Source organism: Nymphaea colorata, chromosome 13 (assembly GCF_008831285.2).
Source record: "Nymphaea colorata isolate Beijing-Zhang1983 chromosome 13, ASM883128v2, whole genome shotgun sequence".
NCBI classification, from domain to species: domain Eukaryota; kingdom Viridiplantae; phylum Streptophyta; class Magnoliopsida; order Nymphaeales; family Nymphaeaceae; genus Nymphaea; species Nymphaea colorata.
In genome coordinates, this window is record NC_045150.1 from 9,212,189 (window position 1) to 9,233,526 (window position 21,338).

The 21,338-nt window shown below is 38.2% G+C and overlaps 1 protein-coding gene across 3 annotated transcripts; it reads right to left on the minus strand.

Annotated features, from left to right (window-relative positions):
• Window positions 1–21: 21 nt before the first annotated feature.
• LOC116267185 (clathrin heavy chain 2-like) lies at window positions 22–20,741 on the minus strand. 3 transcript variants are annotated; one of them, XM_031648788.1, is made up of 30 exons: window positions 20,365–20,741; window positions 19,439–19,643; window positions 15,733–15,821; window positions 15,392–15,470; window positions 13,254–13,381; window positions 11,374–11,472; window positions 11,168–11,276; window positions 10,911–10,990; window positions 10,607–10,834; window positions 10,469–10,534; window positions 9,649–9,765; window positions 9,147–9,344; window positions 8,606–8,722; window positions 8,380–8,439; window positions 8,097–8,183; window positions 7,615–7,698; window positions 7,406–7,540; window positions 7,065–7,127; window positions 6,882–6,986; window positions 6,697–6,809; window positions 6,315–6,567; window positions 4,894–5,030; window positions 4,458–4,736; window positions 3,349–4,351; window positions 2,686–3,171; window positions 1,831–2,001; window positions 1,565–1,750; window positions 1,101–1,223; window positions 909–1,019; window positions 22–601 (listed from the first exon to the last, which is right to left on the minus strand). In XM_031648788.1, the coding sequence occupies exons 1-30, from the start codon at window positions 20,407–20,409 to the stop codon at window positions 431–433; spliced, it is 5,127 nt and encodes a 1,708-aa protein (XP_031504648.1). In that variant the 5' UTR covers window positions 20,410–20,741; the 3' UTR covers window positions 22–430. The 3 variants fall into 3 exon arrangements, with proteins under 3 accessions (XP_031504648.1, XP_031504646.1, XP_031504649.1); XM_031648786.1 differs by having other exon boundaries at window positions 6,882–7,127; XM_031648789.2 differs by lacking the exons at window positions 19,439–19,643; window positions 20,365–20,741 and adding an exon at window positions 16,009–16,641 and having other exon boundaries at window positions 6,882–7,127.
• Between the last annotated feature and the right edge of the window lie 597 nt (window positions 20,742–21,338).

Here is a 21,338-nt window from a genome sequence, read left to right on the forward strand (position 1 = left end):
TTATCGGATGAAGAGTCTGTGTTGAGCATGAATTATACAGGCCATTTCCATTGATACAATGGGGGAAAGAATTCGACATCATCTCCAAGATAAATATAAAAATTGGAAAAAGGAAGACAAAAAGCCTAGGCTCAGCAAAATCTGTAAAGAGAAAACAAAATTGCAGGAGTGTGCAAGAGGACACGCATGTCCACCTTCTCTGCAAAAGAAAAATTGAAAAAAAAAAATTACAGCGTCTATGGAAAATTAGGCAGACGTACGCCTAACGTCAACCAAGGGGAAATAGAAAATTAGTCAGGAAAAGTAGCGACACTGGCTTGACCTGCCGAACACAAATTCCTCCCCTTGGAGTGGCTTGTCTGCCGTCTAAATCTCTGTATAGAAGCTAAACGGCTTTCTCCATGAACTTGTACAATAAAGACCGTTCAAATCAGTATCCACCCATAGGTGGCATTCCAAATGCTGGCATGGGCGGCATACCCATGCCACCAGGAATGCTACCCATTGATGGCATGGCAGGCGGCGGAGGCTGGAATCCTCCACCCATACCAGCCATAGGTGGAGCAGGCAACGCAAGTGGGAGAAGCTGTGCATACATGTTCTGCAAAAAAGACAGCCGTAAGATAATCTCAATTTGATGGTGGAAACCAACAAGTTTCCTCTGAAAAAATAAGATCTCCAAATCAAAGTCGAGTTTCCAAAGGCAGAGTCAAAGACAGTCCATTGACCACTCCTTGATCAGCCTGGAACAAACTGAGCCAATTGTAAATAATAGGATTCCAGCATTTCCAGTATGTAAACAGGTTAATATTTCAAAGGTTCAGCAGCATGGGAAAAGGGAGTCCACATCTATGTCTGCAATAGCACACAAGGAACAGTAGCTCGAATGTAAGTCATGCATCACTTACCTGCTGGGCAACCGTATCCTTCTCTTCTTTTTCTTTGCTTTTCACTTCTTCCAGTGCTTCCAGCTTGTCCTTCACAAGCTCATCTACCTTGGTAGTGTACTCACGAATGAACTGCAGTTCACAAAGCATAGCATGAAGGGGGCCCAAAGAAACGATGCAAAGGTTAACTCAAAAGGAACAACAAATGCTTACCTGTAGAAGATATGGGAATGTGAAATCAATCATGTTGTTCATCCAGGCAAGCTCAAGAGCAACATCAGGCCGAATCAAGTCATAACATATAAATAAGCATGAAGCGAAACACTCTTTCTTTCCCTGTAGATTAAATGCTCATATCACATTTTTTTGTGAAAACAAATGGCAAATGAAATATAGAACAATGTGGATCTACTTCAACTAGGTGGCATGCATACTTTACCAAGACAAGTTAACACCAATCCCATGACACGGCGAAGGAACACAACAATTGCTAAATTTAATAAAGTAGCACGGAGTCAGAGAAATTTAAAAATCATCGCCAGAGGTAGGAGGCCAAAAGGAAGTTTGAGCCAGGCTGGAGTTTAGACAGGCAGTAGGTTTCCAGGTCCTAATGCAAGTTCCTCCCAATTAACACAGATCACACTAAGGTCAGCATATAATGTTCCTTTCCTAAGTACCTTTTCAATGAAGTAACTAAGCAATTCTTCAGCCAGTTCACGGCTCCCAGACTGAGAACATGTCTCCATGGCATCTTTGTAGAGATTGTCCTTCTTCGATAAGGCAACTGACTGCTGCCATCTGCCAGCCTTTTTATATATGTATGCTGCAACCCTCCGCATCTCGAGAAGCTCATGCTTCTCAATCTGTTCATAGACATGATGAATGAACAACAGGAGAAAGCAAGAAAATAGACCCAATGATGACGATAAAAAAGAACATTAACCTTCAGAGCAAGGCCAATTTGGTCAAAGTTATCATGCATATCAATGGATTCACGTAATCTTTCATAGTCCTCCTCTTCGACATAGATTTCGTTAAGAGCTTCATTTACTGCAGCAACATTGTTGCTTTGTACAGCAACCATGTATGGTTTAACAAGATGCAAGTGTCCTGCCTGTCAGCACCACCACAGTTTGACATGCATCAAAGTTCAATTCCAGAGTAAATCGGGATTGCACAAAAGGATGCATCTAATGACATATAAGAAATGCAAGTGCTTGAAAGAATATAAATATATCTTGAGACACACAAAAATGAAAACCTTTCATACAAAACCAATTGGTCAAGCTTACTTGGACCACCTTAAGACAATTCAATTAAAGGCTTTTTAGGCAAATCTTGTGTGTACCTTAAAAGGATCTTTGTTATCACATTTAACCAAGTTTAAAACAAGTAAAGAACTAAGGGAGAGACATTTCCAAATGACACACCATTGATTTTCTTTCAAGGAATCGAGGATAAAGCATAAGCATGTAAGGCATGACTTTTGTTGCCCAGTGACCCAACTAGCCAAGAACACACCAAGAACCAACCCCACTAGGTGGTATTCACAAGAAAGACAGGCACTCGGCTCTTAGGCAACTTAACCAAGATTCAAATGCAAGCCTGAAAATATGACCATCTAATCTGAGACCAAGTGAAAATCTGAAAGCCTGAGAATGGCTGGCCATGAAATGCTATCTACTTATTGTATTTCCATAAGCTCACTTGACCAAGTCTCGTTTATCCCCGCCTCACAATCTAGACCTCCCACAACCAAAGTTAGCACCCAAAGTAACAGAACAGAGCTAAATGGTACCTTTCGCATTATGTCAACAACACGGGTATGATCCACCTTAAGAGCAAGGACATGGAGAAGATCATTTATTAGGTCAGGATGCTGTTGTAAGTAAAAGTGCACTGCCTTGTAGTACAGCTCCACATTAGCCACCTTGACAGCCACATCCTTAAATTGCATATGGTCCCAAGCTTCAGCTGAATGATTCATAATAGTTGCAGCAGCATTGTCAAATTCATCATATTGGATATACAAGTAAGTGAGTTCTTTCCAGTGTTGTTGCTCATCACACACACGGATAAGCTTTGGAATATTAAGACGCGTGGAGAATAGTTTAATGTGCTCCATAAGTTTATCTGGACGGTATCTGGCATATAAAATGCCTAATTCTGTGAAGATTCCCATATGTGCCCGCTCCAAACCAAGACCACTCTCCATAAGGCTGATAAGCTCATCAAAGCACCCTCTGTCTTGATAGTATTCACTCACTTCTTCCAAATCATCGACCTGAGTATGTTCATGTGACAGATAAAAACCAGAGTGATTAGTGCAATTATCTATAAACATATGCAAGGACAGTAAAACTAATGAAACTGACCATTGTTTTTTTTTTTCTTTTAAACCCCTCCCCTCCCTCCTTCCCCATCCCCAACCCATAAAAGAGGAAAAAAAAAAACTGATTACCTGTATAATAATGTTCAGACCACATATTTGAGCCAAGCGGAACTCCTCAGCATCAACACAAGCAAAACAAACCTCCTTCCAAGTCTTTGAACTGTTAGCCTTGCGAGCTGCATCAACAGCACCTTGGAACTGCCTCAACTTTACAAGAGTACTGGCAAGTTTTCCCCAGTTCGAAATAAACGAGAATATGATCTTAGCAGCTTCATATAAAGCTTCATCATATAGGCGATCACCCACAGTTTGGAGATTAGCAACGTTTGGTGCAAGAATGAATTCTTCAATCTCTCCCAGCCTGTCAATCTTTGCATAAGCATATATGAGTTCACCATCCACCTTCGGCTCTTTGGCCTTTTGCCTCACCATGAGAAGGTACTTGACAAGATCATGGTAAGCATTCACTTCCTCCGCTGCCCTAATCACATCCAGGAACTCAGTAGCATCTTCAGCACGTATAAATGACTCAATGGCATCACTGACAAGTCCCTCCCTGAGTTGAGCTTTAGCTACTTGGCTCCAAACAGCTTCCTCATCAACACGAAGAGCAAACTCAACTGCACGTTCTATGTTTCGAATATTATCCAGCAGTACATTCACTGCCTGTATATTCAGGCTAAATTTCTTAAAGATAGCAAAGGCTTCTTCATATAGCTCTGCTTCAACAGCAAGCTCACCAACAGCAGGCCCATCAAAATTCTCCAAGCGGTTAACATAGTCCATAACACGGGATTTATCAGCCCTAATAGCTGTAAGGATCAACAAGTTCTGCAGATTGGAGTTTCCACTAAATGCAGAATTCTGGAGAACTATCTTCTCAAGAAGCTCAATAAGCTCATGTGGAAGGTCCGCAGTCATAAATGCTTTTACTGCTGCAGATACTTGCTCTGGACTCTTGCTCTCTGGTAAAGCAGTTGACACTACTTGATCAATAAGCTGGCGCCTGTACTCATTCTCAGGGTTAAGAACTTTATCCCATAGCTCCGGTTCCATTCTCTCCACAACATATCTAGGTTAGAGATACAAGTATCGACAGAACAAATCAGAAAAAAGTGGGGATTTTATGTATAAAGACCAAAGCAAGAGTAGAATTTGATGGAGGTGTATTTACATACCTTGCCTGCAGCTTGAAAAGGGAATTCTTGTTGGTAACATTGATAAGCTCACCATCACATTGACCACGTCTATATGCAACAACAGCAAGAGTTGGATCCCTCTTTTCACAGTATTTACCAACAACACGTGAATCATAGTAGGGATTAGTAGTCAGGAAGTGCTCTGGATTGTTGTTGCTGTCGATAATGATCTTCCCAAGAGCATTATGCACATGAACATCCTGGCTGCCTTCATTTACTAGATGCTCTAAGAACTGTGAAAGTAAACGGAGGCGGTTTCTATGATAAGAGAAAAAAACAGAGAAATTATTAGCACCGTTATAATGAAGATGGATGTAGGGATTTTTAAGCCACACAAACAGAGGCATATGGCATCATTCAAATGCAGACATTCAAACATAGAGAGAGGGGCAGGGGAGAAAGGGAGAAGGATTACCTCTTCTCACACTCATCTACAAGTGGCTCAACAGGAAGAAGAGAACGAACAGAGAGAATAAGGCCTTTGATGAAATCTTCAGGACACTCATCATCTAAAAGCTGGCCAACAACTAAAGGAGCATTCCCAGGATTGACCTGTGAAGCACATGCATAGTTAGTACGCCATAACTGAAACTTATATGCAACAGTACGTGCCAACCAAAAACAAGGCTATGTATAATACTCCAGAGTCCAGAGAGACTCTAATAGCAGGGCTGGAAGGCAAGCATTTGGTAAGTAGCCACATGTTGGTTCATTCACTGGAACATTCAAGCTGGACAATGGCCTTATCTATAAAGCTTGAATTCAGCCCCAAATGCCGACAGAGAGTTATATGAAATCCACAGAATTCTATAATGCCAATCATTTATGTAGGCAAAGCAAGACATCTGATCATCAAAACCTACAATGCGGGACTCCTCCAGAGCATGTTTTCAATCCTGTCAACAACCAAATCTAGTAAACTCTTGAAGGATAACATCATCATATGTTTCCCAGGGGACAGATTTATTGGAAAATAATAGTACAGGTTTGATCATCAGAGCCTACAATAAGGAAACTCCTTCAAAGCCTGCTTTCAATCCCGGCAACAACCAAATCTAGTAAACTCTTGAAGGATAACTAGTAAACTCTTGAAAGATAACCTCATCATATGTTCTCCAGGGGGCATATTTATTGGAAAAAGTAGTCTAGAATACACATGGGACTGTCCCCATTTGACCACGTTAATACCTGTGAATGCATGTATGTGTATCAAGAGGATCTCATGTCACCCAGTGGTCGAAATGAAGTACCACTTGGAGAGGAGATTGTGTTGCCCGGTGGTTGATATGAAGCACCACCAGGGACCACGATATCTCAGGTTTGCTTTATTATCTTGCCGATAGAACATCAGCCAGGACTTATGTGGTCCTGGTGGTGTTTCACCTTAAACAAGTTCACTCATGGCCTCACGAGGTGACATGAACTACACAGCATATGTTCATATTAGTTCTTCCCTTTATTGCCGCCAGTTTATCACTTCAAAAAATTGAAATAAATAGTAATAGTTCAATTTTTCAGCAGCATTAGTTTATTTTCTGATACCTAATCTATCCCACTAATGCATCCACCAGAACAAAGCACGCTAACACTTCATCTTGCATTGATAATTTACACCAGCAGCAGCATAATGTAGAAAACAAAAAGGGCCATTCCCATAAACCATAATGAATTAATTTAAAGGAGATACACAAACACATCAATATACCAAAGAAATACGGTAAATCTATTAGCAGCAACTGTTAAAAGATTGTATCCCACAAACAAGTTATTTATAGACATGAATAAACATGTTAAAAAGCAGGTAGAAAGCATCAAGCACAAGCTAAGCACACTTACTTTCTGCACATAACCTTCAATATACCGCAGCATGTTGTTAGTGTACAGGTAGTGAGTCAGATCAGGCACAAAACCAAATCGATCGCAGACATTTATTAGAGGGCGTGCATCTGGAAGCTTTGCTTCCATCAAAAAGTTCTTTGTCTTCTCTGGGTCATAAAAATTAGATTCTCTTGTGACACGCTCAACCTCCTTAATCTGACCCGTTTTAGCAGCTGCTTCTATGTACTTGAAATGTATGGCAGGATCCTCACTACATGATACAAATAAGAAATTTCAAATGAACATATCGACATCCAAAATAAAATGATACCAAATGCCGAACTATATACGCAAGCTTCCCATAAGAAGGAAATAAAAAAGCACACGGAAACCAAGATACCTGGAGCTCAAATATGAACCCAGGAAAAAGTAAAGGCCTTCATAGGATTTGAACTGCTCAAAGAGTTTAATGCACGCATCAACCCCTAGCTGCTCTGAGTATTCCTTTGCTGTCTGCAAAAACACTGAGAATATTAAGCACCAAGTGGTAGATATTGTTCACCTCAACATCCTGACTGTATTCACCTGGACAATTATCTGAAGATTGCCTCTAAGATTGACGAGTAGAAGGTCTTTCATGCATTCTAAAGCCCACTCTTTTGAGAGAGTACCAAAAAACTCCACCAATGCCTGCAAAGATAAAAGAACATTATCAAATATAACAATGCTCCACTTTCTCCATAATGAAGAAAGCACAAAGTTACAAACCTGAGGCTCAATAGCATGTGTATTCACTATCACACGTTTAATGTCAGACAGATCAGTATAGTGCTGCAAAGGGAAAAAGGTAAAATTAGAGAAATACTATGTATAGTCAAGAGTATTTGTGCAAAACATTCACAGCACAGTACAACAACCAACACTTGTCCCTACCCTCCTCTATCATACTTTCTGATGCCATTAAATGAGTTTAGAGTCTTTAGACCAAAGAATATTTGCAAGAAATCCATATTATTTCTTAACCAGATTGTTGATTGAGCCCCTAACGGTGCATTTTTGCAATCTTATGCACCCAACAAAATACTTTTAAATAGAGGCGATAATTTTACCTGAACAGCTCGCAAATACAGGCCAGCTTTTTCACATAGTTGTGCAATCCGAGGACGGTCATAGTGGGTGAACATACCATTTGCCAATATCGCATCAGCAACATTTGGAAAAGTGACCAGATTGATCTCCAAAACCTACAAACAAGCAAATCTAAGTATCCAAAGCAACAAAGTGAAGGCAAAAATACCAGCATAACCAAAAACACTACCTTTGTTTGAAGAAAGGCATGTTCTGGCAAGTTTGGCTTCAGAACATCCAGCAAAAATGCAGTTGCTTCTCGTATCATATTTCTCTGTAACAAAAGATAACCATTAAAAAGCAGTTAAGGACCGAGGAGAAAGTACCATCTGAATAAGCAAACCCACAGTAGGTAACATCATGCTCACATATAGCAGAAAAAAGGTAGATGAAGGCGAGAATGATAAAGAACACACTATGGTCAGTGATGACTGCTGACGAACATGTTAGAGGAGGAGAATTAACCGTCATGGTCCATGTTTTCAGAAACATCTTCAGAAGGAAGAGAAGAGGCACACAAAAGTCATAGCCTGAAAGTGAAGAGCATGACCTAATTCTATCCACTTATATTCAGGTTTACAAATATTTCATGGGATCATAATGCCTCCTAATACATAAGTAGGACCATAATAGGACCCATACAACGGAGAGAGAGAGGGAGAGAGAGATTACCTGCAGGAAGAGATCTGTGATAACATTGTAATCAACTGGGCAACCCCCTTCCATCTGAGACATCATGAGTGCAAAATTGACAGCACCCTGCAGCGCAAGAATACCATGAATTTGCATAGGTAGTAATAAACTTGATAAAATATTACAGTGATAGTATGATAAATAGGTGGTTCCAACATCAATTCCATATAAGCATACAAAATTATCTGTTTACAATCACTCAAACTCAAAGTGGACCTTAACAAAATAATATTTCACGCAGGAAAAAGAAACAGAAGGATACCTGAGAGTCTGTTCTCAAAATAGTTTGCAAAAGGAAGAGATAGTCTGGGGTATAACCAACCTGGACCAAGAAATATGCAGAGAAAGCAGTCAGACCATTTTAAAAGAGAAGAGAGAAACATCCTGCAGAGGCTACTAGAAAAGGACACCAAATCAACAAGAAGGACAAGATAAATCTGAACCAAGTAATGAAGGACAATAAAAGGAAAATGTGAGATACTACTTACTTGTTTTGAGTAAACAAGAATCTTGTCAAATTCTCTTCGCTCAGCAAAAGCTGCAACAACTTTCGGGGTGGCCCTTGCTTTTATGTATATTTTTAATGCAAGGTCATTGTCCACAGTCTAATTAGGGAGAAACACAAAAGAAAATATCATCAAAATATCATGCATGCAACAGAAGGTTACATCCTAAGCAAGATTAATACTAACAAACAGATTTAAACTTAATGAACCTTTTCTTATCAGTCACCAGAAAAAAAAAGACAAGCATGCTTTAATTCTTCAAAATATATACAAGTCATAGGAAGGAATATAATAAAGTGCAAGTTCACGTTTAAAAGGAATATAGCTGCAAGGCCAATGACAAAAAAAAACAGTATGCAGTAGTTTGTCTTGCAATCAAAGAAGAAAAATGGTTACAGTTCTATAACATGCACCTCGTACCTAGTCATAACATCCAATTTGAATGTCAAGAGTATAGAAGAAATTCAATCAACAAAATAAGACCATTCAAATTCCAAAATCAAAGAGAATAAAATGGTTCTACCTTGACAAGATCCCCAAGCTCTTCACTGCATTCAAGCTTGTCTTCAGCCAGCCAATTTTCTAGAAGATTTTTCTTATTCTGATTTACAACCAAACGTGATAACTCCAATGACTCGAATGCATTAAGCTTTCCTTTGGTTAATAATGTCCCAAAGTACTGCAACAGAGGTGGTGTTTGCCCAGCTTGCACAGGAACACTCTGGATTGAAAACGAAAAACATAATGCAGTTTAAGTTGAGGAATAAAAGATACAGCACAAGAATATTTTGAGGCAAAGTTGTGGACCAGGAGAGAGAGAGAGATTTCGTTTTAATAAGAAGTTATGAACAAAAAAGGGTGCACACTGAAAAACAAACAATATCCAACAATCAAAGAGCTGTTCCGAGCTTCAGTATAACCAGAATGAAGTCTTGTACAACAATCTTCATCAAACTTTAACATAAACAGATCAGAAAGAAGAAACTCATAAAGTTCCTGAAAGATATGAGAGATTAGCACAACACCTGGAACTTGGCTACAGTATCAGGTGTGCGGAGAATTCCTTGTGGAGATTCAGCAGCAAGCTCAGCAGCCTCCTTATATTTCGTTTGGGAAAATAGCTCCTGAAATCGTTGAACAACCTGCACCAGAAACACAATACCATAAATTTCAAGTAAAAGACACATCCTATCAAGGAAAAGATCACCATAAGCTATGAAATTTATTACACCATTTTTTTTAATTGCTTCAAGATATTCATCTGGATCAAGATCCAAATAAAATACAGCTTGGACAAACTTATATGATTATTTTTGGATTATGAAGTGCATAGTCCCATATCTGACCCATGTTGGATTATTCATATGGAGGCTCATTTCCTCTACTTAAGGTGCTTCCTCAATTAGTCATCATAATAGTAGCAGAAGAGAAGAATGCATAATATAGCATACCAAAGCATGATTAAAAGACACGATGAAGCATCAGACCCCGGGAACAAAGATCAGATTGCCCCATGTTTAACCTCCGTGTGCAAACCAGCCACAAGAGCCTCACATCAGGTTCGGGAAATGTACTCTCATGACTCATCAGTACCCTGCCATCTCTGCCAGACCAGTGTGGTCCAACTTGCTAGGCACACACACAGATAGGTGGTGATGTGAAGTTAATTTGATCCTTTGTTATTCTTGACTGTGTTGGACTAGGCATATTATCGTTAGAATTATGTACAAGCTACACCATCAACAACTATTTCTAAGTCCGAAAGCAACTGATAATGCTCAGCTTAATGTGAAATAAACAGCCAAAAGAAAAACTGTTATCATGCATAGAGATGCAAGGACTCACCAAATTTTCTGCCCCTGGCAGGTTCCCCCTTTTAGCAAGGCTTACAGCTAGCTCCAGATTGTTCAACTGCAAGTATTCAGATAAGTAACTGTTGCAATGCTGATCTTATTTATGGAAGAAGACAATTATAAAACTCACCTGGCCACTGATAAAAGGAATGATTGTTGCCTCATTAACAGTTGCAAGTAATACTTGTCCTCTACGGTTCACAGCATAAAATCCTCCAACTGACGATGCTTCTGAAGTCAAAAAAATTGGGTCTGGACTAATTCGATTTCTGTAAACTGCAGCAGCAGTCTCGAGATCATACACAAAAAGAAGTCCAAGCTTTGTGACCACATAGATCAAACCATATTTATGTGATATCTGCAGCACAGCAGTCAGAGTTAACACCAACTGTATCTGAGATCACAAAACAAGAAAAGTAGAATAATTGTTTCACCTGCATTGAGACTGGGAAATCATCAGCAAAATCAGGGGGAAAGAAAAGGTCTGCCTGCTTCTTTGTGAAGCTAGGTTTTCCTGATCAAAAGATACAAATAAGCTAGAGAAAACAAACGAAAAGACTTTCATAATGATGATGATGGTGTGTTCATAGTAGCACTAAATTACTAATAAATAACAATAAGAGAGGAAAAGAAAATGCTACAACTTAGTTTCTAGTGTACACATGTAATCTATCAGAGAACAGAAGCAGACCTGGCTGAGCACCTAGTTCAATAACATGCATCTTTGAAGTAATTTGGCCCGCATTCATTGTCTTTGCAGCAAAGCAAATAAGAATGGAAGGATTATCATTCCCAGCAACCTGTGAAACAAGTGGATGACCTCAAGATATGGGCAAGTCAAGAACCTTTACACAGAAGGGAACAAACAAGTGCAAATTCAGCTACACAGGAACTCACCTTAAATGATGCAAAGGCTGCAGCATGTGCTTCTAGAGCTTGACTACGCTGTTGATCTACAGAAAAGAGTTGCATGTTCCCCTTAACAAGTTGAGGCCTCTGTAAAACATGGGGAAGTTGCCAAAAGAATTACTTAAAACTTATTACCCATAACTGAAAATGCCACACACTGTACATCATCATTACAGAGATTAACAGCAACGCAATCACATGTTCTTTTCCTTTTTCCTTTTTGCTCTAATGACCATGTGATACATGTTCTTTTCCTTTTTCCTTTTTGCTCTAATGACCATGTGATCTTACTATTCTGCTATTGGCTTGCCAGTCATTTGGTATCCCTTTCATATATGTGCTGGTCCTTACTGGTCCCTTTCACCCTCACACTAGCGACATTCACAGTGGAGACTGGACTTAATTCTAAAAGAGTGTCTGTAGGAACCCTTATCAAATCATTATGCCTATATTAGAGCACAGCTTGTATCTTAGGTAAATGAAGTGTATTTATCCCTTAGATCTCCAGTTATACACATTTTCAATCATAAGGAAAGTGGTCATCATCTAAGGATGCAAATGTTCCAAATCCAGGCAACAAAATACAGTAGCAGTCAGATCAGGATCTGATTCTGTATCACCAAAAATGATAAGACCCTCAAACCAGATCCAATCCATTTGCAACTCTAACCACTGTCTATGAATACTTGCAGAATATAGCCCATGGACTCACCAAATGGGCTGCCGCCAGGGGCGAGGGGAGGGGGGCCGCCTAGGCCATGGCCCCACCCTAGTTAATTGAAAAAAAAAATTACATTAAAAAAATTGAAAATTTTTAGTTGCGTAATGTATTTTTTAGATCCAGGTTTAGTTTGGCCCTACCCACATAAGTTCGTTACACCATTTGGCCCTCCCCTGAAAAAAATCTTCGCCCTGGCTGCCGCACCCAGTAAGTCAGGTATGGAATGGGTGCAGCTGTAAATTTTCTTGTATTATCCATATATGTATGTAATATAAGCTTAAGCTTATTAGACACACTGGTACATGAGTATACATATATATTCACCAAATTATTTTGACAAAAGCCGCATGCATGCACCTTCATTCATTTGACAAAGTTGCAGAGCTAACTAACTGCAACAGTCGAGAGAATAGAAACCAAGTTGGAGTCGTTCATCAGAAGTAGGACGTTATAACGAACAAGGAAAACTTAATAATTGCTATGTTGTGAGTGTGTCACTAGGATATACCTGATTCTGCCATATTTATCACAATTGACTGCACCCTTATGGACAAGAACAAGAAGAAAAAAAACAACCAATCCAAATCTAGTTGAACCTTTTCAAATTAATTATTGAAAGGGTATCACTTTGTGAAATCTCAGGTAATCCAGCATAGCTCTGTCTAAACATCTCTATTGCTTGTTCAAAAATTGGATTGAGCTGTCTGCTACAATTCTTAGCCTTGCAACTTGTCAATGGAGAACCAGAGAAACCTAACTCAACTCAGACTATTGACTAGCAGACAACCAAGTTTGAGATCATCCACAGCCCCAGTTGTCAATTGCCAACCATTCAATTGTGTAACAAACACCAATGACAATGAGCATATTAAAAGGGAAGAACGGTGTGACAAGGTTCAGCACATTCAACAAACCAAGAATACAAGATTGGTATATCAAAAAGAAAAGGACAAAGGGGGAGGATTAGCAACTACTGCACATTGGATTAGGCTTAGCAAAAAGCTTCAGCCACTAGCTACGCCTCATAAATGTGAGAATTAAAAATTTATCAGGCATCTGATATCTTTGCAAATTGGCTTCAAATATAAAACAGCAAAAAAGGACAACCAGGAAACAAGAAGTTCCACTTCCAACGACATAGGCATACCTCTGGTGCACCAGGCGCAATTCCAATTAGGACAAGCCACTTTTCAGAGGGATCACACCGGTAGTTGATTATTTGATTGTTAGATAAATTTGCAGTCCTTTCGAACATCTTTACAGGCTCAGACTCACCTACGAAAATTAAAGCAAGACAAATACAAAATGAGGGTCTAGAAAAAAACTACTTGAAAAGTCTATTTCATATAGATACATATGTCAATATGGTTCATTACATGAGCTAAGTGCCTAACATGGAAATTTTATAGAAAAATGTTAGATAAATATGTACATCTATTGGGAAAAAAAATAGCAACTTCATGAAGTCTAAGATATGTTTTAGGCTGTCAATCGCATCTAAAAGTCTAAGGCATGTCAAAACAAATAGTCAACGAACCAAAACTGATCGACATGTATATGATGGGTATTTTCTAAGTTGTCAAAATCTGAAATCAGATATAGGTCAATGGAAGCCCTAAACAACTTGCATGAACTAGTCAGTCCAAGACAGTTCAAGATGGTCAACTAAAATAAAACCAATACAGAAATACAAAAACACAAGATTTAAAAAAGAGAGAGAGACAGAGAGAGAGTCTACATTTTTAACAAAAGGAAACATAAATTAAAGAGAGTGTATATGACCCTGAAACCTATTAGTCATTCGAAACAAGTCCAAGAACAATGGCCCTGCCAACTACATGCTCATGAACTATATCTGCTGCTAATCCACTAGGTCAACTAGACAAGCAGTTGGCTTACTTAGTCTCGTAGGTAAACAAGACAGGCATGACTAGATACTCGATAGTTGTAAAACTTGCCGAGTCAAGAGTTGACTCAGATCTACTCTGCTCCTTACCGGGTCAACCTAGTAGAGGAACTCATTTTTATCAAAACTCAGCCATGACTCGGCTTGACTCCGCCGAAACTTAGTTTGCTCAGCAGAAACTTGATTTGACTCAGTGCAATCCGATAATAAGCTCTGTATTTCACTAACTGCTTAATTGCTTTATTTTTTACATAAATCTTCTAACTTATTGGAACATAAGAATTTATAATTATTGTTCATTTATTAAATTTGCATGTTGCAAATGAAAAGTTAAAGTTGATTAAGCATAACTTCAGGTTTATTTATTTATTTATTTATTTCAATTTTTAGAGCATTGAACTCTTTGCTTTTGACCCTTTAGTTTTACTTTTACATAGTATATAGCATATACATACATGTAGAGTTTGTAAAGTGTTAACTATTTGATAGTTGAATATATCAATTCTGATGTTCTCTTTTTTTTTTTTGACTTATTTTTCATTGATAAATTGATTCATGTTACTCAATTTTGAAGTATGCAAGTACAATAGCAGTAGCAGTTCAATTGTCTGATTTCTTGCTACCACATGAGTAAATATAACTTAATTATTACTTTACTTGATGTTATATTGATTTATTTCTGAGTTATACATGTAACCAAGTCATTGTACAAAACCTTTTTACGTTTAAATGACAAGTTATATAATTTTTTTTTTCAAAAACAATAGTTAATAAAGCCTGGTCTCACTCACCAAGTTAACCCACTGAGTCATAAGTCAAGAATGGATGAGTCAAGTTCCGAGTCACCGGGTTTTGAACACAGTGTGATTCATCAAGCAGTTAATATAGGTCATCTTCAATAAGCATAGCAGATCTTTTCAGAAAAAAATACAAATTTGGACCAGTTTTGAGTTTTTTATTTTACATTTTACTAAGATCCATACCAGATTTAGATATTGAGACCAAATCCATAACACAACCCACACTTTTCCATGTAGAAACATAATTTCATTATTTTTTTTGGATAAAGTATTTTTCTGATTTAGAGTCCACATTGCAAAGCTGGACTTTGAGCTGATACAGACTGGATCTCAGTGTCTTAGGTTCAACCAGGCCTGTATCTCATTTGTCTGCATCTGTATCCAAAACCCTATTATTTATACAGAAGTGCCTAGAAAGTAGAAACAGTAAAGTATGACATGAGTATGGCAAAAGTACACTAGCCACAGCATAAACAGCCAATTGTAATTTTGGACTCAAACATTCTAGCAGTTGTCTATCATGGAAGAACATGAATTACAAAAGCTACAGTAGTCTAACTATCATGAAAGAGCATAAACCTTCTATCGACCAGTGATAAACTGATGTTTGAGTAACTAATCCCAACACCTTGGGAGTGATCCACTTCCAGAAGACAACCTACAGAAATCATGAAATTTATAAGTGATAAAAATTGAGAAATACTCATGGTTACAACCAGCAATCTATAGAATCATGGTTACAGGTAGGTTTGCATTGCAAATTGTCTAGATCTGGTTTGAGAATTTGTCCCAGACCCAATTTTAAGTTTCCAACCCGATTTGAATGTGTTCCATTGTCCCAGGTCCAATTCATTAGCAACCTTAGTTATTGACAACAATGTTACATCTCATCAGAATTTGGAAGTGGACAAAACCAATACCTGTTCGGGCATCTGATGTGATTTTATTTTAGCCTTCAACTCAATATTGAATATCTGAAGGTGATCCTGTGTACTTCCAGGTATTTGAGCTTCAAAATAAGTAAGATTTAATCAGGCCAATCAGTAGTTTTGCAATGAAAACCAGAATAATCACATAACTGAATCTATGCCAGCATCTCATGAGCAAGCACAGAGATTTTTCACTTTTTGGAGCACATTATTGCTTCAGACAATAAGCATGTAACAAAAGTATGAATTGCAGTTCATTTACTTAACTTGTGTGATTACCAAATGGGTGAGCCAGACAGCACAGCCCTCAAAGCAAAATGACCATAAAGAGAAGAAGATCACCGTCCTCAAAGCAAAATGACCATAAAGAGAAAAAGATCACCAGTTTAGACCCAGCAAAATGATATAAACCATTCTAGAATCTAATCTACCACTCAGATACCATGAACTTCTTGAAACCCATTATGTTAGGTAGACTCAGTTGAATTACAGAAAGGCAAGCCTTCTTCTATATTGATCATTGATACTGCATAAAAGTCCTACAAAGGGCCCTTGATGTAAATATAAGGCTAACCGCTGCAGAAAGTTGTGAATTAAAATGGCATAAGAAAAATAAAAAAACATTTCCAAGGAACAGAAGACCAAGCAAAAGATGTTCTCTATCAAGCATCATTGTAGTTAAAAATGCTGAGCAAAATTTTCATACAATAATCAGCAACAAGAGATTTTATGCCATACAAGAGTCCATTATAGAAACTGGAGAAGACTTAGAATCGTCAAAAACTGACTGGCAAGCTGAACCCGTACTTGAGTGACTAAGTCAATACTGGTTGACATCTATATAGTCATCCAAGCTAACAAGTAAATTCAATAATAGTCAGAAAGCAGTCAATCACCCAGTTGTACCCATCAATCTAAAAAAAAAAAAAGAGAGAGAGCAGGCAGCAACTTTTATGGAATTCAGACTCTGACTCAAGCATGGATATCAAAAATTCCCTCCAATAAACACAATAAGAGCAGAAAGAATAATTCCTATAAAGTTGTATAACAGATGTTGCTGATTTCTGTTTACATTTTATTTGCCAATAACAGTAGAACATACTGAAGTCAAGAGCACGATCATCCATTACTTCAAACAAGTAAACATCTCAACGAATCTTGAAAGGACTGATATTTGTAGTTTTGTACATAGGCACTAGAATCATTCTTGCAAGGAAAGAGTTTCACTAAATGTAGATTCGCAAGAAACGAAAACGCCACATGTTCAATAAGTCGCTTCAGCCTTCACCATTTTCCCACACTGACTTCATCCAATATGCTCAAGCAAACAATAACAGCCTTATATCAAGGTATACACACTATCACCTCAAAGAAAAAGGAAAAGGTCCTTGATTTTATATCCTTAAGGCTAGTTAAGGATATAAAATTGACTATCACATCAACAGTTACTTGATTGTTTCAACAATTTTTTTCAATGTCAAGTTGGTGAATTTTTAAATCACACTTCTGCACATGAAATTGCAGAATCCCTGAGATGAACATCATTCTTTGAAACCCTAGGAAAGAGACAAAACCTACCTACAATTCTAGGAATTGATACTAAATAATCTAGCCACAACCATAACCCATTGCAAAACCATTATTTTGCTAAGAGCAATCAACAACTTTTGACCTGTTCATGGTACATGTTTAATCAGGCAGACAGTTCACCTTCTCTTGCATGGCACCAATAATGATGATATATTTCTAAATTGTGATGCAACATTCTCTGACTAAAGTAAACCACTTTCTGCCTTCAATGCTCATGTAATCTGTCATCATAACCAGCATAATCATCCCTTTGGTCATCCACAAAATGCCAACAGACTGCATAGTTCAGTCAGGACACTGCAATTGGCTTGCAAACACATCAACAGAAGATATCCAGTTTCACCTCCCTTAGTAGTTAAAGGTGGAACTGCGAATGTGCCTAGTCGCACTAGGTTCTGGACACCATCAGGATCAACTATGCGACCATCTAGTGGGCCCAACTAAGTGGGACACTTACTCAGGTGCCTACTCCCCATAACAAGCACCACACTAGGTCAACTAGCCTACTAGGCAAAGCTTATTTTAGTTTAGGGTAAAATTGTAAATGAAAGAAAAAATATCTTGCCGTCCTTTTTGCTATCGTTCTCCCTCGTTTTTTCTGTGACATGGGAATGTAGGATTGCCCCACGTACCCGCTCCAGTACGCTGGTACGCAGAACAGGGTACAGTGAGAGTGTTGGGTACGGGTTGGATAGGGTTTGGGTCAAATTGATCCAAACTATAAAACAAAAAAAAACCATCGTTTTTATGTTACGAAAGGTCGAGCTCTTCAGCTCAACCCCGACCGGCAGTGTTCCACATTAGAGCGATGACGTCTGGTGACCGATGGTCATGTCTGTGGTGCACGGCAAAATCTGGCGGCAGCCAAGTGTTTTTTTTTTTTCTCTCTCTTCACTATTACAACTTAGGGTTCCATTTTCTTGATTTGGGGTTTTTCGTTTTTTTTTATTTGACGATGTTTTGTGTAAAGATTAAATGTAAATCTATAGATTTGGATACGTTTTCATGTTTTGTTTGATTTTATGTGCTTATCAGTTACTGCCACTTTTGTTTGGTTGCATTTTATTTCTATCGGCTATTTCGGCTATCAGTTTTGTTTGGTTGCTGCCACTTTTGATTAAAAGTTTGATGAATCTATCAGTTATTTCTTTCAATTCTCTTCATCAACAAAAAAAAAAAAGTGATGATGCCGATCAACCAAGCTTATGCACAAGCCTAAATGAAGAGTGATCACCTAATCGTGATCGGTTTTCTCACTTTTCTGTAACAGTTGATTGCCTATTGTTTTATTTTTTGAATTTTTTGTTCATTATATATTTTTGTTTTGCATTTTTTATTATTTTGTTTGTAGACTTTTTTATGGGAATACACTTATAAACTATTAATGTTTTTTTCCATTTTATCATTTTTTCGAATTTAAAAATTTGTCGTACCTGTATACCCACAATTTTCAAAATCGCCATACCTGAACCTATATCGCAGTACCCGCACTCATGTGACATAGCATTTTTCCTTGTGTTCTCTCTCATTTTTCTCTTCACCGCCTCTGGTGCCAACTTCCTCTCCACCATTGTTGGCAACTGCCTAGCCCCATCTTGCAGTCTCTAACTTTCTACTACTAAGCTACCTCCATATATGCTTTCGTATCCAGTTGAAATTTTGAGATTAGTGATCGTGACTGACAAACTTACAATAGAATATGAAGTCTCAACTATAAAAGTTTCAACAACTTTCCAATAGCATCTTGATGCCCTTTAGAACAAAGATATTGTTGGATCTTCAATAAGAATCATTAAGAGTTCAATAAATCAGCTAATTTCCTTCATGTTCAACCCACAAAGTACTTACGTAAGCTAAATGTGTTTTTGAAGTTAGAGTACTAGACATGGTTTATTCTCAACTAGTTGTCAAATTTGACAAACCACTGACAAAAACGCCAAATATGTAATAAAGATGCATGCATAACAACACTATAAACATGTGATGCTGCTGTCGGGAGAAACATGGTAGTAGGTAATGCATAAAAAGCCAAATATGCAAGTAAGACTGCAAGCTCATTTGATGGTCTACATTTAGATAAAATAACTGCCATAAATGATAAAATCACCTTTTAGAGCCAATACTCTGCTGTTTGGATTCATCAATGCAGAGTCTGCAGTAATAGGTCTCCTAAGTGGCTGTGCAGGCATATTCATATCGATGATGATGACACTGTTCTGTGGGGATGTTTCTCGTACACAGATATACTTGTCTGATTCCATCGTCACATGTGTAAATGTGATAAATTGGGGGTTGATTCCCAGGCTTGTTAACTGAAAATATATATGATGAAACATTAATATGACAGAATCACCTTAATTGTTATCATAGCTCTAAACAAGGAAGTATCTTCCCCATATAAGTTTGAAGTATACAATGACATAAAAAATACCACAAATGCACGAGAACTAACAACGCGATGATGCACCTAAACTCCAATTATTACCCATATTGACATGAGCTCGATTGTGGACCAAAACCAATGATCACAACAAAAAGAATTAGAAAATTACGCGCATAAATAGCCAATCTCTATGCAACATGGAATTGGGAAAACTATTATCCCGTTTAAAATATCGTATAAGTTAATGAAATAGCTTGCTCCAAAGTAACAGACAAACGGTAAACCCTTATGCTTAGTATATCAGAAAACCTTTCAACCACTAAGTAACAAGTTCTCGCAAATCTACTAAACTTCCAGATACAGAATAAAAAGAGTGGACACAGTTTTCCCATGAAAAAAAAACGGCACTAATAAAAAAATTCGAAACGGGGTCTAAGATGGAAATGAAGCATTAGGCCTACAAACGGTCTCACTCAAACAGATCAAACAGTAAAATCATTAAATCAACCAAATTCAGGTCCAAAAAAGGAACAAACAAGCCACGTACATAAAACGAAATCACAAATTCGACCCCATCGTATATGATATCCACCGGATCACCGGACAAAAATATAGATCATAGAGAGAATGACCGAGTAGAGGCGGCTTACCGTTAGAGCCTCCTTCATTGCGATCGGAGCACTGGCGGCCGCCATGGCTGCGCAATTCAAGATCAAACGCCCGGAATTCCGCGACGGAAACCTCTGTAAGGTTTCCCAAAGAACCGATATTCGAAACCCTAGATCGGCAATCTAGGGCTTGAAACTGACGGCACCCAGCAGGAGGAGATGGGGCTTGAAGAGATCCACGAGAAAATGATCCAAACCAGACCCCTCCCTTCAATGGAATTCGCGCCAGATCCCAGAGGAGAGAAGGAAAAGAGACAAAATGGGAGACAGATGAAGTGGAAAAACAGAGTCTCCCCCCCTTTTTTTTTTCTCTCCCTTTTTCCTCCACTTTTTAACCAGAGTCAAGCTCTACAGTCGGCTGGCCGGTGACTGTGAGTCTTTCACGTGCTTCCGTTATAATTATTGCAGTCCTTCCCGGTTCGAATCGGTTGCATGGGATCGGATTCACCACTCGCCACATCATCGGACGTACCATTTCGTTCCGTTTCCCAACTAATTGTATTCGTGAATATGTTCCACAGGTTTTGGACATAACGATTCGCCGCAAAAAGTGGATGTTGTGAAAAAAAAAAAAAATCAGCTGGGCCGAAAAGGAACCGATTCGTCCCGTTGTCGACCGATTCACCCAGTTCATTCCTGGATCAAACATGGCTAACGAAGAATGAATGTTGTGTGTTTAACGAAGAAACATTGAATCGCATTGGGAAGTTACTATCAATAAAATTACAATTACAATTACAATCAAAGAGAGCAAGCAAACCAATTTAATCTACCGGCTGTTGTGAGAGTAAATAAGACATTTGATATTCTCTTGAAATATATATTTTCTATGCAAATCTATCGAGAGATGAGGCTGCTTACCTTTATTAAGAAAGGATAAAAATCACATGGTCTCACTGTATATAATCTTTAAATGTTTGTTCCTTTATACTTACAGTTCTTTTTTATTTTAGTAA

What these genes read in the sequence shown, in the direction of transcription:
- LOC116267185 (XM_031648786.1), bottom strand. Translation starts at nt 20,409, where the DNA reads ATGGCGGCCGCCAGTGCTCCGATCGCAATGAAGGAGGCTCTAACG. An exon ending in TGAACTAGGTGCTCAGCCAG is followed by an intron (nt 10,991 to 11,167) that starts GTCTGCTTCTGT and finishes TCTTTTGATCAG; the next exon opens with GAAAACCTAGCTTCACAAAG. An exon ending in AAATTGGCCTTGCTCTGAAG is followed by an intron (nt 1,751 to 1,830) that starts GTTAATGTTCTT and finishes GTCTATGAACAG; the next exon opens with ATTGAGAAGCATGAGCTTCT.